The sequence below is a fragment of the Fonsecaea nubica genome (genome assembly GCF_001646965.1).
Source record: "Fonsecaea nubica strain CBS 269.64 chromosome Unknown Scaff43, whole genome shotgun sequence".
Taxonomy (NCBI): domain Eukaryota; kingdom Fungi; phylum Ascomycota; class Eurotiomycetes; order Chaetothyriales; family Herpotrichiellaceae; genus Fonsecaea; species Fonsecaea nubica.
Window position 1 is genome coordinate 110,149 of NW_019173716.1, and position 17,895 is coordinate 128,043.

A 17,895-nucleotide genomic window follows, 5' to 3' on the forward strand; every position below is an offset into this window, starting at 1 on the left:
AAAGAGGCCCCTCGCTAGGGTCCCAGGACTATTTCAAGGTCGTTGGGGCATCGCGATCATGGTGCCTCTTTTGGTCTGTTTCCCTTGACGATGGCACAAGCTGCGACGTGTGATAAATCTCGGCGGCATGGCTCCTGAATGATACTCTGCAGCGACGCTGCTGCAGGGTTGTGAAATCCCATCCAACCATGTAGTTTGCTACCAGGATTGACCGCGGTAGTCGAAATCAAGATGCAGGGATAGACAAGACAAGCTTTTGGCTTCCTTCTCGGCCTTATTTCCACCTGCCCCAATGAGGTTGGCACGGCCTTTGATGCCGCTCTGTGTGCGACAAAGGTGTAGTTTGGACCCCAGGTTTCACATCATTCTGGAACAAATCTGAGAAGCGAAGCGCAAGGAAGACACCCATCGTTGACGGCGGTTCCGGTTGTTCTTACTGTCCGTGGTGTCCCTAGCGTCCCAGGTCGTCTCCTTGCTGGGATGTGATGCTCCCGCTCGCCTCGTCCCGTTTGGTGCTTCTCCTGGCCTGCCTGTCTCTGTCATCCAAGTCAAGTACCAACTACTCGCATGTCCTATGTACATACAGGGCGAGGGGAAGCGGAAATACCCCAATGTTCCTGGGGGTTAATATGAGGGCTGCTGCCGTATCTGGACGTATCCCCGTGTGCGTTCACATGCAACGATGCGATGCACCGACGAGTCCTACACCGAGTCCTTTGTAGCGTGTGTCCTCTTCGCCGTGGCTTCTTGTCTTGGTGGTGGATGTCGGCGTCGGCGTCGGCGTCGGCGTGGTCCCGTCGTGTTTGATCGGAGTCCCGTTCGTCTTACGAGCATCTTGAATGTTTGTCAGTGCTTGATAATACTCGAGGTCATTACTCGGTACGCGTGAGGATGTTAGTAAGAAGTGAAGAATCGGAGGGATCTACCGACCTACGTACCAACCTGATTATAATTGTGCCGAGTAATAGTACCTACCTACCTAGTCGAGGTGCATACTCTGTAACTCTGCTCGTTGCTCGTAGCACGATATCTATCTACTCCATCCTTTGGTCCTTTGCTCTTTGGTCCGGTCTGCCATTCTCTCCTCTCACTAACCACCCAACCAACCAATCAGGGACTCCCTGGACCTTTGCCCCCTTCGGTACAAGGCTCACTCGCGCGCACACACTACGAGGTACGGGGACAAGTACTCGGTATTTGTCACTCACCCCGTGGGCTGTGGCGCCGTGGCGCCGTAGCTGTGGGATGTGGGATCGTGGCCCTGTAAGGCGCCGACACTGGCACTGGCGCCGGTGTCGCGCATGTATGTACCTATGTGCCGAGTACCTCGTAGGGATGGATAATGTACCGAGTACATTGATACGAGTAGTTAGTTAGCTAGCGCAATGATACCTAGTACCTACCGATACGAATACTGAGTATTGAGTATTATTCTTGGGTGCGGAGTATCGAAAAGGTTAGAGCCCTTTCCCTTTTTGAACCTTACGTCGACTCTAATTACTGAGGACCGGACAAGGGAGTATTAATTACTGCACATATCACGACGAGTAGGTAGGTAGATTGCCAATGTAGGTGGTGCCTTGGCGCGCGGACCGCTATTCCCACGTACTACTAACAACAGTAGTGCGGAGTGAGTACCTTCTCTTCTGTACATGCACATGTACTGCCCCATCATCTGTCACCCGCCATCTGCCATCTGTCACCTGTCACCTGTGCCTGTCTGTGTACTCGGTATCTGTACCTCGTACCTGATATCTGCACCAATGCCAGTGCCTTGACTATCCAAAAGGGCCCCCCCTCGGCACTGTGGCACTAGGTACACCAACGCAAACGCGCCTCTGCCTGGCCTCAAAACTAGCCCTACGACCCCGTCAGCCCTACCGCGTACTAACTGTCCGACGTAGGTCCAAATAGGCATTCATTTACCTCGTACCTTTTGCAGCCCCCCCCCAGCAACTCAAACATCCTACGACTTACCCTAGCTTGCCTAGTCACCCGTTAGGGCGCGATTGAGATGCCGGAGGCAGGACGAGGAAGGGGAAGCGGAAGGGGGGAGGGACGAGTCGTTTTTCGTAGCGGCACACCATCACTCGCATTCATTATTTTGCTGGAGCGAGTTCTCCGGCGGAAGGGAAACAAAAGTTCCAGTTTGATACCAGGACATGCCTGATACGGGATACCTGGTGACTAGGTAGGTTCATCACTGCCAGGTGTCTATGTGCATACCTTATGTTTACCAATGAATCGTAATACTCAAAGGTAATACGAGTAAGGTGTGGAGGAGAAGTACAGAGCACCACGTATGCTCAGAATGTGTTTCACTAGTACATACATACGTATGTCAATACCGAGCACGAGGTACACGGCGTGAGTGTGTGTGTGGCAAAACCCCCTGTTCCGGTCCCGTGCCTTTGATCGTCTCAGCTTTGGCATCGATCAATGTCCAGGTCCAATGTCCAGGGCCATGTCAAGGTCTAGATCCAAGTCGAAGAGTTGACCTCATCTCGTGACAAACAATGACTACTCGGTACGGAGTACTGGATACCTAGTCGATAGTCGATAGTATCACTTGATTGCCGCCGCCGCCGCCGCCACCGCCCCCCGTCCACGTTGCTGTCTCTGTCTCTGTCATCAACCCCCAGATCTGTCATCATCGTTGTCAACATTAACAAAATCAAACACCAATGAACAGAAGTGAAATAGATTGTCTGTCGGCATGCCCCGAACCACCGTCACGGGGAAAAAGGGGAGCCCTATCTTCTACGAAGTCACGAGGTCAAGGACAAGAATGACAGCAGAATAGAGTGGCAGTAGCAGTAGCAGTGAATTCTCATTCTCGCAGGGTTGAATATCAGATCATCCCTCTCTCCCACCCAACTATCCAGCCCTCGATCCGTCCCAAGGATCCATCCATCATCACGACCCCCCCGTGCTTGTCTTGGTGCTGGTGATGTTTCTCGACTACGTCCAGACGGGCAGTCACTCGCGTTGGGATCGACATCCTTGACCTTTTCCTTTTCCTTCTCCTTGTCTTGTCTTGTCCTGTCTTGACCTTTTCACCTGTCATCTGTCATCTGTATCTTGTCCTGCCTGTCTATGGATTGGTGATTGATTGATTGATTGATTGGTTGGTAGGTTCGCGAAGGAAAGTGGTCATCTCACTCTACCACCACCACCACCACCACCCCCCCAGCCAGCAAACCAGCCAGCATATCGAGCGGATCGAGCGAGATGACCATTCCCAAGGACAGGACAGGACTGGGCTGGGACTGAATGTCTACTACTACTGGTAGTACACTCGCTACCGTGGGGGAATTTAAAGTGATTACGCTATAATCATCGTCTTATACAGCCACTCTTCACTCTTCACTCTCCACAAAGGCTCCTGTGGTGGCCTTTCACATGTACTCTTGGACTTGTCCCCAGGACATATTGGCCAAAGGTCACAGATCGCAGATCACAAGGCCAGAAACATCCCTGCTTCTGCCTATACCCTGGCGACGGGAAGGATGCCCATGCCTGTCCCTTGTTGTCTCTCTCACTGCCTCTGTCCATATTATCTCATCATCTTCACCCCCCTTGGGTGCCCCTGATACCCCCGATATCCGGTTTCAACCGACCATCCCCAGCGTGACGAGGCCCTGCGCGCTCTTGCCCTATCTTGCGTTTGCAGGCTCACATATCACCGCCTCCATGTCTCTCCACATCACCACCCCTGCCTCCTTACCGAGTGGTTTCACTGCCTCTCGCCTGCCGAAGTAATCGCGGATTCGCGGTTCCACTCAAAAGACCAAAGACAAATTTGAGGTCTACTTGCCCAACCACTGTACGAAAGGGGTTTCAGCAGGCAATCCAGGGTTGTTGCAAGTGCAGAGGGAGCAGGAACCTCGGGAAAGCGTTTATGCCGTGTACTTTGTGGCCCACGCTCGCCAGGCTACCCACAGGCGTTGCCAATGCATGTCAATCTCAGGCGGTAAGGACTGTGTGTCTTAGACTTGGAATAGAACATCCCATTTATATCTCGGACCACCAATAATGGAATCGACCGGAAGTTCAGCGTTCTGCCCCCAGCCAACAACTGATTTCATAGTGTGTGGCGACGCATCTTCGAAGGCGAATGTTAGGGGCGCAGCAGGCCATGTTCCACACATCTTCCGGCTGCCTGTGGCTGAGAAGTGGTTGGTCCGTCGCGCAAGAGGTCCGCGAAAGAATGCTGACTTTCGCAAGCCTTTGCCTGTAAAATACTGTTGAACAGTTCAAAAGATATGCCTATTCACACTTTTGTCTTGGGTCGAAAGATCAAGGCATCCTTCGACGGCGCAATCCCACAGGAGCACCCTGTAGAGAGGGGTCTGACACCTCCTCCTTGAAATCCTCCGATGCGGATGATTCTGCACAATGGCTACAGGTCATTTAGTTTGGGGCCACTAAAGATTGGGAGCAATGTACTTACCCACTGCGCCGAGGGGCCGAAGGGACAACTCTGTAGATCCAAGGTATCCTGCAAAGTCGGACTCGATTCATAGGGGAACGCCAGGTAGTTGAGACCTGCTTGTGTACTTCGTTTGTCGGTGATGAATGCTTCCACCGGCCGGATGAGGTCGCGCTCATCTTTGAGACCAGCCCGTTTGTTGTTGATAGACCGAGTGTTTTCAATCTTGATAATCTTCCTGGCAATCAAGTATGCCGTGCAACTGGTCCAGTTGTTCTCAACCACACGCAGACCGTTGAGGTGTTTCAAGGCCGCCAGACGGGTGCCTGGATCCCGGCATTTGGTAGCCGTGAGAAATAGAGGGGGAATATATCCCATGTGGTACTCGAGATTTCCCAGGCCGGAGAAGAACTTGGTCGACTCGTCCCTGGCCCAAATCTCGGCAAAAGCGTCGTACTTGTCCACAATCCACTTGAATTCCTCCGTGTATTGTTCGTAGACGCTCTCCTGCTTGCTCGACGACACTCGAAGCATCACCAACAGCATGGTGTAGTGAACTCGGAGCAGCTGCAGGGCCAGACCGTATCGTTGCCTCTGAGCATCGTTCCGACTCGACTCGAACGTTTCAAAGTGCGTCCGCCACGACTCCAGCAACATTTCCACTTGATCCGGTGGGGATGGTCTCCACTGAGATCTTCTGTAGTCCATCATTCTTGCAATATGGTGGCCAATACCATCCAATGCATGATGGGCTCTGTGGATGATGGTGAAATGGTCGACCCACGGCAATTCCGCGCTGCTGTTGATGAGCGTGGTACAGGCGCACTCGTTGATGGGAAGATCGGCCATGCCGTATGTGGGCGCTTTGTCAATGTAGGCTAGAAAGATGGGGGCTATGGCTTGAATGATCAGCTTTGCGCCAGACGAAAGCTGAAAGTCTGAGGTTCGGGTAGATTTGGCCCATTCATCGATAATGTTCAGGCCTGCCTGTATGTGCCGTAGTCCAGGTAGGACTGAACCTTTCATGAATTCGCAACAGGCGAATAACAGACAAGCCATCAAAACGCTCTCGATCTGGGGAGACGAGCAGGTGGCTTGGATAGCCTTGGTGTAATGGGTCTGATACACCGAGTTCTTTTCGAGAGGGACACCTTCAAGGGCGGACGCCTCGACGACAGATGAGGTAGCAAGCAGCATGTGCTTGACAGCAGGTTGAGCAACACCAATTTTTGGCAACAGCTCAGCCCAGAAAGAGTGACCTGGTGATAGAAATGAGTCTCAAAGCAAGACTGGCGGTGATGGGGACGTACCAAAGTAAGAGGAAAAGATGGGAGCGGCTTGTTCGACCCAAAATTGAAAAGAACGTCTATCCTCGGAATCGCCAATAGGTGTAAGAGGAGAAATAAATTGAACAATGGCCATGGGCGTCGTGTTGTTCTTGTTGGTGGTGGTGTCTTTGACTTCAGACGCCTTTCGAGGTTTGAACAACCATGTCTGCGGAGGTTGATAGCCTTCGCATTTGCGCAAAGAGTCGGTACATTGTCGACAGGCAGGTTTCCCCTCGTCACATTTTATTCGACGTTTCTGTTCGCACCAGAAGAGTTAGAATGTAATCAAGACCACCCAGTATCAGTCGGTGGGAGCCGAAGTGGTGAACCACGCATCGTCCGGTGAGGCGAAATTGGGGGTCTACATACCCTACAGGTCATACACCCCGTTTTCACCTTCTGATGTGGTCGTTTCGCGCGCCCTTGAGCCATAGTGCCATAGCAGGATGTCGTGGAAGTTGTCGAAGAGTTGCAAGAGGGGGAGAAATGGACACCGAGTGCACGGACGCGACAATATAACTTGTTGGTCAGAGGTTGCAGAGGTGGGAGAGGTGGAAAGGGAAGTTCCGCAGTTCAACAGAATGAATTGTGCCTTGAGCCTGTCGGGCTAGTGCGATAATAATTACAATTAGAGCCACCAAAGGGACCCAGAGTCACCTAGAGCCACCGAAGTGCCACCCAAGTGCCACCCATGAGCCCTACCCAGCTACCCAGACACCTAGGGTGCGAGGTACTTGTACTCGATCAGGAGTTGGTCGGCACCTGGGGGCAACTGGGGGGTCACTGGGGGGCACGGAGGCCACTGAGGGCCATTGAACCCACTAGTCACTCGCTATCGCCCGGCGCGACTAATAACCAACAGAAACCCTGGGGGAGTTGCCGATCTGATCTTCCAGGTGCTTTTGGCTACTTTTGGCTTGTGTACCCGCTACCCGTTGTCCTCTTTGGGCTGTAAAGATTGCTCTTGTAGATGATGGCAAAAGACATGGGTTTTCACTCTCTACTGCTCTATTCCTTTCTTTGACTAACCCTCATCGTGTTTAAGCTTTGGGATTTGGGAATCCTTTGTCGTCTCGACTGGCTCTGTGCATCGACCTATCCCTCCTCGATACTCGGGGCTTGATGACCGATGGAGGAGGATGTGCCGGACAGGGAACAAGGAAGAGAGTGAGAGCGGAACCCTGGGGGACCCACGACTCTCCCTACACATCGAGAACATGTACCTGGGTGCAAATGGGGTTTTGATCAAGCGAACACAATCGATGCCAGATGATGCATGCTTACACATTTCCAAGACCTCGTACAGTGTAATTCCTCTTGAATTCATTGGGCTGAGAATATAGGCCATAGATGTCTTCTCAAAGCCCACAGGGTGTCTGATGTGCAAAGCCAAGTTGCCAGGTTTCGGGATTTTGAATCAACGACAACACCCCCGTACAGATTGGTACCGTAACATCGACATGGCCAGAGCAATACGAGTTGATGCTGGGCATTGCGCTAAGCTCTAACGAAATGGGGATCCCCAGGAGGATGGAGGAAGCGGGACGCTGCAAGGGGGACCAGTGGACCAGTTGGTGCCAGGGCCTAGAATTATTACATATTCATGCCTACCTAGGCTGGTCTGAGATGGCCCCTAACGCTCCTCAGGCTCCTAGGGTTTCTATGGAGGACTACCGAGTACTAGATAGCCTATGGGGGCTCTTTTGGAATGACCCTTCTCGTACAAGGCGCATACTCTTTCTTGGGGTCCATCTCTTTGCTCTTCACAGACTCGTACTTGTAGCTACACCATGTGCCGAGTACTTGGCGTCATCAAGGCTGTGCCCTCTTGATCTTCCGGATTCCGAAGTCCAGTTTGCCCTATCTGTGGATGTTCGACAACATACTGAAACCTAAGGTTGGCATACCCACGGCGGCACGTAGTGGACAACGGGCCTAAGAAAAGGTCCGGCATCTCGTAGGTAGGTGAGGGCAATCGGAAGCGCACGAGGCCAGGGAGATTGTGATTTGCCTCGGGGACAGGATCGAGTAGCCAGAATGGGGACCGGAGAGTAACTAGGGACACTTCAATTCGTAGGGTACGGAGGACGAAAAAAGAGTTTAGTGACAGCGTACGTCGACCTTTCTCCCAAAAGATTAGAGAATGATGATGCGCTTCATCCCACAACATGGAGTACCGAGTAATACATATTTTCAGAACTTGGGCCGAATGCTGGTGACTAGTGCTGAAGCGAGGCAAGCAGGGTGAAGTGAGGTGAGGGGAGCGGCAAAACCGTCATCGCCGCCCTTGCTTGTCCTACGCTGCCCTGCGCTTTTTTCACTTCATGCCACAGTGTTCGCAACCACTTTTCACCTCACAATATCCTACAATCACCTCAATGCCCTCATCTATGGGACACAGGTTTCTACACCACCACCTGGTTCCGTGAGATACACTAGCGCGCTCTCTTTTGCCTTCCAACACCTCCCGAAATGCCTACATCAACGCCGCTCACGTTGCTGGTCCTCGCGTTGACCTGCCTGATCAATGTACATGCTCTTTACAGCAAGTCATCTCCAGTGCTTCAAGTCACAGCAAAGACATACGACTCTCTGATTGCACAATCCAACCATACCTCTGTACGAATCCCCCGCCCTTGCCTCCCAATCCACTGGCCGAAGCTCAACTGATTGACCCTCATTGTCAGATTGTCGAGTTCTACGCCCCATGGTGTGGCCATTGCCAAAACCTCAAACCTGCATACGAGAAGGCGGCAAACAACCTAGCTGGCCTAGCCAAGGTCGCGGCCGTCGACTGCGATGATGATGCCAACAAGCCTTTCTGTGGTCAGATGGGTATTCAAGGCTTTCCAACGTTAAAGCTCGTCAGACCGGGTTCAAAGCCAGGTCGTCCTATTGTCGAGGACTATATGGGTCCCAGGTCTACAAAGGGCATTGTGGATGCGGTCAAGGACAAAATTCCAAATCATGTCAAAAGACTGTCGGGTGACACGTTGGACAAGTGGTTGAACGCCGAAGATGTTCCGGCAAAAGCTCTTGTATTCACGGATAAAGGTACAACCAGTCCCTTGGTCAAGAGTTTGGCCATCGATTTCCTCGGCAGCATCGCCTTCGCCCAGGTCCGGGACAAGGCTACCGCTGAGAAGTATGGCGTCGTCGAATTTCCTGCGATTCGACTGATCCCTTCCCATGGCGCGACTCCTGTTCCGTACGACGGCGAGATCAATAGAGACTCTTTGGTAAACTTTTTCAGCCAGGTTGCTCCTCCAAACCCCGACCCAGCACCGAAGAACACAAAGCCAGCCAAGTCTACAGGCAAAAAGTCCAAGCCATCATCATCAGCTTCGGCCGCATTCTCCAGAGCGTCAGCGGCCCATAAATCCTCCGACTTCGAAGAGCATCTCAAGGGCTCTAGCACCATCGTACTTGACGATGACACTTCTACTGAGTCCTCTCTACCGATTGTCGAAGTGGACGAAAAGCCAATGATTGTTCCAGAGGCTATCACGCCGATTCCCACTCTCTCAACCGAGGCAGAGGTAGAGGCTGCTTGTATGATGCCAAGAAGCGGCAACTGCATTCTGGTGCTCCTTGCCGATCCGCAAGATCCGCCGTCTGAACCAGCAACATCGGCATTGGCGGCATTTGCGGAAATCAATCACAAGCACAACATGCGCAAGGCCAGTACGATACCCACTTATGCTGTACCTGCTGAAAACCAAGCTGCAACCCTGATCAGAAATGGCCTGGGCCTTGGACAAGAGGGGCGGATCGAAATCATTGCAATGAACATGAAGAGAGGTTGGTGGCGACGATACTCGAGTAGTTCTTATGACGTCCTTGACTTGGAAAACTTCGTTGATGCCATCAAACTCGGCGAAGGTTCCAGGTCAGCCTTGCCCGATGGCTTTGGAGCATCGACAGAGAACTTTTCGGATCCTGAACCCCCAGAGACGATGAAGGCCACTGAGCCCATCGAGACAGCCGATGATAGTGAAGATCTTGCCGACCCTGAGCCAGAACAGAGTCCAGAGCCCGAGGCTACTAACACTGTTATCAGTGCTGCTGCCCCAGAACCTGAGCCTGAAGAGAGCCCGAGCGCAGAGCATGATGAGCTCTGATGGTGAAACCAAAAAGACTTTCACTTTTCTGGTATATCTCAGGTCAACTACGCTCAAGTTGCGCGTCATGATTTCTCTGAATCGCACGTCCTAGTGAATCTCATCGAGCTGCTAAATCACAAATGTTGTCATTCGACATCGCTCTCTTCTCTCATTGTTCTCTTACCTCGATCTCTTCCCAAGTTTCTCCTCCATTCTTTCATCTTTCACTTACCATTCTCTTCAAATACTCACTCGTTTGAAATGGGTTTGAACGACTTTCATTCTTCCCTTCAACGTCCAAGCGTGCCCTAAGCTCCTACTGCTATCTGCCCCCTTGCTGCCGCCAGTCGCTCCTCTCAACTTCCCCTTGATTTCTGGTATGATTCATTGCGAATTTTGGCTTTGAATTATCGGCTCTAGTCATTCTCTTGCCCTCGATATATTGGATGTTACCATCTTGCCGCACCACCAGCTGACGCTCTACCTCAGGGAATGGAGACCGACTCGCAGCCTGCAAGCACAGCCATGCAGTCACCGACACAGTCCTCGCAGAATCGTGGTGTAAGGGTCGGAACAGATGTCCATCCTGAGCAAAGATGCGTTATCGAAGTCGGAATCATCCGAGAAGAGGTCGATGAAGCCAAAACAAGTGCCGGGATGACTGACACGTCGTCGGCCCCAGATCGAGATGATTCAGCAGTTCCCAATCTTGTCGCCACCATCACTGAACAGCCCCGAATCACTAAGCCCCAGATTGAGACGATGGGTACAACTTATAAGAACTCCCGCGCTGCGATCAGAAAGGATCTTCAGTCTGGTTGCTTCGAGATCCCACCATTCGTATCCACCCAGAACATCGACGACCCTACACAGGAACCCGTGAGGTACCAGTTCCCTCCAGCTCTAATGCCATCCGGGTCCCGATCGCAGCACCGACGACGGTTTGATCGATCAGCCCTTCTGCCTGATAGCAATCTTCCCTTCTGTACACAGGTTATGGAGCACGTGAAAGACTGGGCGGAATGGGGAACAAGAATTCGAGACGACCAGAGACGGAAGGAAGTCCTCGATCATGTTTTTGATGTTTTATCAAAAGCCTGGTACGAGGCATTGCGTTTGGGCTACAATCCTGGTACCACCCCCACAAAGGGCGGAGCACCTCAAGTTTCCAGCAAGCGCTCTGTACAGCATGAAGACGAAATCCCCGCTAGATTGCCGCGCGGAAAACCTCGCTCAAAAAGAGATATAAGTCCGACCAAAATGCCCGTCTTGGTTGCGAGCCACAAACACGGTCCAGCTTGGGCAGTCACAGCTGGTGAACTCGAAGAAGTTGGTATTTCTGAAAGTAAGCTACGAAGACGGGCAGCTGCAAAAGACTCTTTGGGAGCTGTCGAGGAACTTCTGGACAAAGTCCTCGAGGACTATGGGGGGAAAATCCAGCCCAAGGATTGGCACCAGATCGTGGATGTGACACGACTAAACCCTATGGGACGAGATCTCATGGTTTATTGCCTGTACGAGGTGCTAAAGACCCGCGATAACCTCAAGCTGCTTCAGAAATACTACAATGACTTCAACACTGTCAGGCAGAAGGAAAACACCAAACGACGTATTGACGAAGAGCAAGAACGTCATGATCTATTTGTGGCTCTGGCGTTGGAACTTGACGAGGAAACCCCTTCGCCAGGAGATTCGACCGCGTCTAATTCTTCGACCAGTCGTGAAGGATCAGCGGATGGTGTGCCTGCGACAACTAAGGATGAAAGCCTAGTGAGGCCACTCGAGGTACTTATTCGCCTGATCAGGGGGGTTCTTGATGCGACTGATGTTTCTTCCATCGCCTCTAGTTTCGAGTACTCTGGGGTTTCTCGAGACCATCTTTTCACAGAAGCCTCGCCTGTGGGTACGTCGAGAGCTTTCGGCGAGTGCAAGCACATTCTGTGGGATATGCAGCCAAACGTGCAAGAGTGGCTCAGATTGTCCAAGATCGCGGAGCTGGCTATTGAGCAAGATGGAAACGTTGATCTGCGTACACAGATCCGGAACCTGGAGCTGAAGATACTGGACCAAAAAGAGACGCTTATGAGCCGCGCCCCTTTTCCGACGGCCGAGCAAATTGCCAGCACAAGAAGTGATGATAGGAGCAACGCCCGCACCGAGCACTTTTCGGACGCTATTAGTACCTCTGCTACATCTATAGCTGGTTCACCGACGACGCAAGATGTGAGTCGAGTGTCGTCCGACAACGCCGCAAAGCACCGTCTCGATATCACCGATGAAGAGACTGCATTACCACCCACGAAGAAGCCAAAGACGGATCATGAGAGAGGAGTTGTGGACCACCCTATTCCCATGGTGGATGAGGAGCAGGTGAACCGCAACAGTCATAAAGCCGTTACACCAAATAACAAGGACGAGGCGCGCATTTCTTGTGGCAGCCCTTTTGAGATAGCAAGCAGAGAAACACGTCATGACGGCCGAGTCAGGCTTCACATCCCGCGACATTTCAGACCAGACGATTTCACGACCAAGAGAGTCTTCTGTCATCCAAAAGGATTCAGATTCCGCTTCACAGCTGAATCGACCTTGTCTCAGCGAAAGTCGTTTAAAGAAGCTCTGGAGATGTACATAGAGTCTTCAGTTGAGAATCGCGAGGAGAACATCTTCGGCCGGTATGAGGTTGTTGCCGATCCAAACGATCCTGGAAGGACACCGGTTGTCCATGGTGTCTGGGATCTGGAGAATGGAAGCGAGCCGGAGGGATTCGAATGGTTCTACCAGGGTGACGGCACATACCCTGTCACGGAGAAGGAGATATTTCCACTTCGAGATGCAAAAGACAAGGAAGATCTGCCTACCCCGGCACCACAAAACAAGAAGCCCGTCGTGATATTGAAGTTGAAGAATCGCATGCAACGAAAAGTCTCCGACTCGCCAGCCGGTGCTGCCACTGGCACGGACACCAGCTCAGTCATCAAACCCACGAGTATGGCAGGTGCACGAGACAAGAACAAGAAACAAAAGACAGACAAGCAGAGACGAGTGCGCTTTACCGTGGAGCTGCCAGCTGTTGCGCACGCCAATTCCCAACAGTCGACCTCAAACCGACCGAAGCGAAGCGCCGTCTCAAAGAGATCATACAAACTTGAAGATGATTACTACTTCCCTTCAGACTGATACAGTGCTGTGTCATTCTCGTGCAGATTGTGCTCAACGGCCAGATGATGATGATGATGATGGATGATTTGTGTCTGCTGCAGAATTGGTGGTGATGGTGGTGGCGTCAATTCCCCATCAACGACCCACTCACTTACTCATTATGATCGAAGGGTGTCATGTCATGTCAGCGACACTCATCCTGGTGGCAAACGAAAGAAAAGCTTTCAGGCTGCTCGGCCGCCTTTGCCGCCCTTTTGTTCGTGGAACACACACACACACACACACACACACACAATCCACCTCTTTTTTGACTTTTCTCACACGCGGGGCTTGCTTATTTTTTGTGAAGATGGAGAAAGGTGACAAGGGAGGCGGGTTGGGTACCGGGACCGGGACCTCGTTCTGGTTCTAGTATACCGTGCAAGTCACAATTTTGCACACACGACATTGGGAAATAGGATGATTATGATGATGATGATGCATATTGAATTGACGTGGCACTTGCTTGGGACGAGACTAAGACTGAGACCGGACGAGCCTTGGGTTTCTTGCTTTTGTGCTTGGTTGCTTGGTTGCTTGCTTGCTGTGATGTCGCCGTCTTCTTCATCATGAGATCAGTCGACGTCGAAAGGGAATCTAAGCTACCTAGTTAGCTAGCTACGATACGATGCAATTTTCTCCATTCCCTCTCTCTACTGGGTACTAGGTATACCCGAAAAAGATGACGGAGGCAAGAGCCAAGAATTAAAAGTCAAGCATTGTGATAATGTTTGTGACAAGGTTGACACTTGAGTCTTGAGTCTCGAGTTCGACCTGACCTCGCAGTTTGGTGTTACGTTAGCCTTGCGTTCGATTAATGGCTCTTTTTCTCAAAGAAGATGCTCTTGTCCGGATCCTGGTCCTAGTCCTAGTCTCGAACCCCTGTCAAAACGCCCATACATGACGAGCGAGATAGATCCTCTCTCCAGCACAAAAGCAAGGTCGACGTGAGAGGAGGGAATCAATCATGCTTTTCTCCTTCTCTCCTTATCCTTGTCCTTGTCCTTTGTCTTTCCTGTCTTCTTCTTCCCTCCTCCGCTCCCCTCTATCCGGCCTCCTTTCTTGTCTTTCCGCCTCTTCTCCCTGTTGTGATCACCACCTCGAGCGGCGGCGTCTTCGTCTCCTTCTCCACCGTCACCTTCCGAATCGTCAATCTTCCGCTTTTTCACTTTTCCACCGGCACTTTTGACGCTCACGACGGTGCTGTTGCCGGCTTCGCGGACCTGTCGTTCGGCTTGCTCCCAGGCCCGGTCGTCTGCGGCGCTGGTGGTGGAGATTTCGTACCTGCACCGATCGAAAGTCTTATTAGTTCAGAGTGTACATCTCTCTCGTGTCTCGTCATCGGTTGTCTTGACATTGGGTTTCAGGAAGGGGCTGCGTAGGGGGAAAATGGGAAAGAACAAGCACATGAGGATTGGGTAGATAGCGGATAGGATTGAGTTGCTGTGTGTATGCGGCAAGAGACTGAAAGAGACTCACTTGTCAAGCGGCAACGCATCGATCATTGCCCTTTGTTTCTCTCGCATTTCTGGGTCGACTTCTTCCTCATCGTCTTCCCCACCGTCATCACCATTCGCAGGGCCCAGGGGTGCAATGTGTACCCTGCCACCGCTGGGGTTTGAGTTGATTGCCACCTTGCTATTCGTTTCGATCTCTTTCTTCTCGCTCAAGCTCGCCTCCACCTCGCTACTCAAAACTGCCCTCAATGCCGTGCTGATCTTCCTGACCACCTTCACAAACATAGCTAACAGCTGGTTGCTCGGCAAGTTCAGCTCCTTTTCCACGTCACTGAGGTCCTTCCTCTGCAATCCGATTGCCAGTAGTATGCTCTGCTGCACTCCAGACAGACTGACGTTGCAAGGTGGGAGCTTGAGGCGGCCAGTAAAATAGAGGTAAGCGAGGGCAGGTAGCAGGTCGAGGATGACGTGGTAATCAAGCAGGTTGTTGGCGTATGACTCAAGACGGGCAAGATCAAAAGGCGAGAAGTGGGCGTCAAGATCGGCTTTGGTGAGAGGTTTCACATTCGTCGAGGATGACTCGTCAGGGCCAGATCTGGTGGCTCGCGAGGCGGACTCCGAAATAGATAGTCCTTGGACCGAAGGAAAGGTGCGGAATTGATAGGACAGCAGAGTAAGGAAACGTTTGTGGAAATCTTGCGCATAAGCCGCCAGCCACGAGTTATCTGTGGTTGTGCTTGTCGAAAGAGGCCGGAGCATGACGCAGGAATGCTCGCCCGTCAATTCGTTAGGCGTTTGCCGCAGATACACGGGTGCGAAGGAATGTCTTTTCCAGAATTTATGGAGTGGCTGTGTCAAGCCAAACGAGACACCGAGATAGTCTAAGCGGTCGGGTCGCCGTTCGGAGAGCTTGCTGAAAAGTGGCGGCATTTCGTGTATATCGCGTACTTTGATATTGTCATCGAGCAGATTGGATTCTTCGAGTTCGGCGTCTGTGACGCGCGGCATGTGCTCTGCATCCTCTATTGTGGTCTCGTCCGTCTCAGACAAAGAGGTGAACTTGCCCTCGTAAAAGTCCCTCAGGAGCTCCAGTGCCCGTGACCCATATCCCATATTCAGGTAGTCCGGGTTCGTAGCAATTCTAACAACGCGGCTACCTGACAGTCCGGCAAATTCCGAGTCCTGGAATTGTTGACTGACCAGCCAGGGAATCAAGTCGCCCCCTGCCCTCTGACCACGGGACAAGCTGCTCAGAACCGACTTTTTGCTGATCCGACCCTCGAGAGCGACTTGGATGACACACAAAGGCTCCGGTAGTTTGTTTGCGTTCTCAGATATCGGGGGGATCAGCACAAAGAGTTGATGTGCTGGGGCGTCAGACATGAGTTGAAGATCATTGGGAGAATTCTTGTAATGCGACGCAACATAAAGCGCCATCATTTGTTGCAGGAACTTTTCGGAGACAGGATGAAAGGAGAAAAGCGTATCACGGTTGACATGGACCAATTCACATGTTGACGGATGAGGCGTCCCTTGGGTATTCATCTTCGACTTGGGCAACGTGGCGTCGAGACATAATAGCCGATTCAGCCATTTCTCAACACCATCTCCGGGTGCGTAACGGATAGGTTCTGACAGCGTGATCTCTCTCAAACTCCTTCCGCCGGTATAGACTTTGGCGCCATCCTTGGCTGCCTTGCCTGTCGCCTTGTCTGCAACCTCGACATCGTCTCCATTAGTGCTAGGTCCACCCCTAGACTGCTCTCGCAGTTGTTGGATGAGTTTCAGCGACAGCGAACGGCCAGTTCCCTCGTAGCCATTGATGGTGGATGCCATGAAGACAAGATAAGGCCCCATCAATTTCCGTACCAGCGGCAAAGGAATTGCTGCTGCTTCATCGATGACCACCAGTTCTGCTTGACCGAGGACATGGGCATCTTGAGGTTGAATATACTGGATGGTTTGCCGATGTTGCCGGTGGACGTTGATCCGTACGATGGCTTTGTTGTAATCCGGATTTGTTGATTGCAAAATCGTATAGTCGACATGATCCATATACTCTAGGGCGTCGAAGCCTTTGATGACGAATTCAAACAATGTCTTCAAATTTTCAGGACTTGGTGAGGTGATGAAGATGTTGCTGTAGCCATGAGCTATCGCAGCAGCAACGGCCACTCCAAGAGCTGCTGATTTCCCTCGGCCTCGAGCCGCCGTAAGTGTGACAGTACTCCGGAGGGTCTTCTCTGATATCGCATCGACAAAGGTAAGAAGAGCCTTCGCTTGATCGACAGTTTTGGCAAGAGTAATCAGAGGTCCGACTGGTCTGCTGTCCGCCAAACTGTCTTTGATTTCCTTCAACTCCTTCTGATTCGGCAGCACACGTTCAGCCTCGCTTTTCGGTGGGGGCAAAGGCTGAACATTCTTTCCTCCGGATATGGGCAGAACATTGAGCTCGTCATCCACCACCAAGCAAGACTCGCAATTTCCCAAAGAGAGAATGAACCTCTCATTGAATCTGGCCACCACATCATCATGGGCTTCTGTACGATATCTCGAATGGACATCCATAGACATTGTGTATAGCTGCTTCAGACTTTTCATTCCTTTCAGCAGGAGGAGAACCAATCCGCCGCCTTCAACCGTTTCCACAGTTCTGGCGAGGAGATTCGGTGTTATGGCCTCGAAATCCTGAAGAATACACATGCCATATGTGTTACCAAGGATCTTGTCCGTCTCTTTGTAGTAAACATATCGAATATTGTGCAACGTGACGAACAGCTCGAAAGGATCTTCAGTGTCCGGGTCTCGAATGCCTCGTTTGATTTCCTTCCTGATTTTGGCTTCCCGCTTTTTTCGGTGGGACGTGAAACCTAGGAGGTCTTTTTTATAAGCCCACAAGACAGATCTATTCTGCTTGATATCGACCGAGGACATGATATAGTGCAGGTGAACAATAACATCTTTGGCTCGGTCGCCCACCACGACGATGAAACTGCGCTTCTTTTCCTGAATGCCATTGCGGATCAGCGCTGGGATGCGGGAGTCGATGGCTTTTCGAGGCATCTTGGATCTCTCCCGGCCCCCCTCCGCTCGAAGCTTTGACGTAGGGAGAGTGGAATTCTCAACTAGACACCCGTCAGTCCTGGGAATTTGTCTGGTAAGAAAAAGTTCAGAAACATCTCCAAAAATTTCGCCGCAGTTTCCTATCGGAGACAATGTGGGGTGGCTACCTGTGGCTACCTATGGCACCTGTGGGCTCGTGGGGTCCAATAATTTAGGCGCAAGGGGGCAAGGCTATCCTCAATCCTCGACAGCCTTGCGACCCAAGCACCAAGACACCCAAGACACCGGACACCCTAGCCTCGTCTCGAGTTTAA

At 51.7% G+C, this 17,895-nt stretch overlaps 4 protein-coding genes across 4 annotated transcripts; 2 read left to right on the plus strand and 2 right to left on the minus strand.

Moving 5' to 3' along the window:
* Window positions 1-3,989: 3,989 nt before the first annotated feature.
* On the minus strand, window positions 3,990-6,192 carry AYO20_06682 (hypothetical protein; the record flags this gene model as incomplete). The annotated part of the gene is made up of 4 exons (XM_022644971.1): window positions 3,990-4,244; window positions 4,454-5,691; window positions 5,743-6,016; window positions 6,157-6,192. The coding sequence occupies 4 exons, from the start codon at window positions 6,190-6,192 to the stop codon at window positions 3,990-3,992; spliced, it is 1,803 nt and encodes a 600-aa protein (XP_022499046.1).
* A 2,040-nt stretch (window positions 6,193-8,232) lies between these two features.
* AYO20_06683 (hypothetical protein) lies at window positions 8,233-9,881 on the plus strand (the record flags this gene model as incomplete). The annotated part of the gene is made up of 2 exons (XM_022644972.1): window positions 8,233-8,379; window positions 8,448-9,881. 2 exons carry the CDS (start codon window positions 8,233-8,235, stop codon window positions 9,879-9,881), a joined length of 1,581 nt encoding a protein of 526 aa, XP_022499047.1.
* Window positions 9,882-10,388: 507 nt separating this feature from the next.
* AYO20_06684 (hypothetical protein) lies at window positions 10,389-13,040 on the plus strand (the record flags this gene model as incomplete). Its single annotated transcript, XM_022644973.1, has 1 exon — window positions 10,389-13,040. The coding sequence occupies one exon, from the start codon at window positions 10,389-10,391 to the stop codon at window positions 13,038-13,040; it is 2,652 nt and encodes an 883-aa protein (XP_022499048.1).
* A 986-nt stretch (window positions 13,041-14,026) lies between these two features.
* On the minus strand, window positions 14,027-17,581 carry AYO20_06685 (hypothetical protein; the record flags this gene model as incomplete). Its single annotated transcript, XM_022644974.1, has 2 exons — window positions 14,027-14,345; window positions 14,541-17,581. The coding sequence occupies 2 exons, from the start codon at window positions 17,579-17,581 to the stop codon at window positions 14,027-14,029; spliced, it is 3,360 nt and encodes a 1,119-aa protein (XP_022499049.1).
* Between the last annotated feature and the right edge of the window lie 314 nt (window positions 17,582-17,895).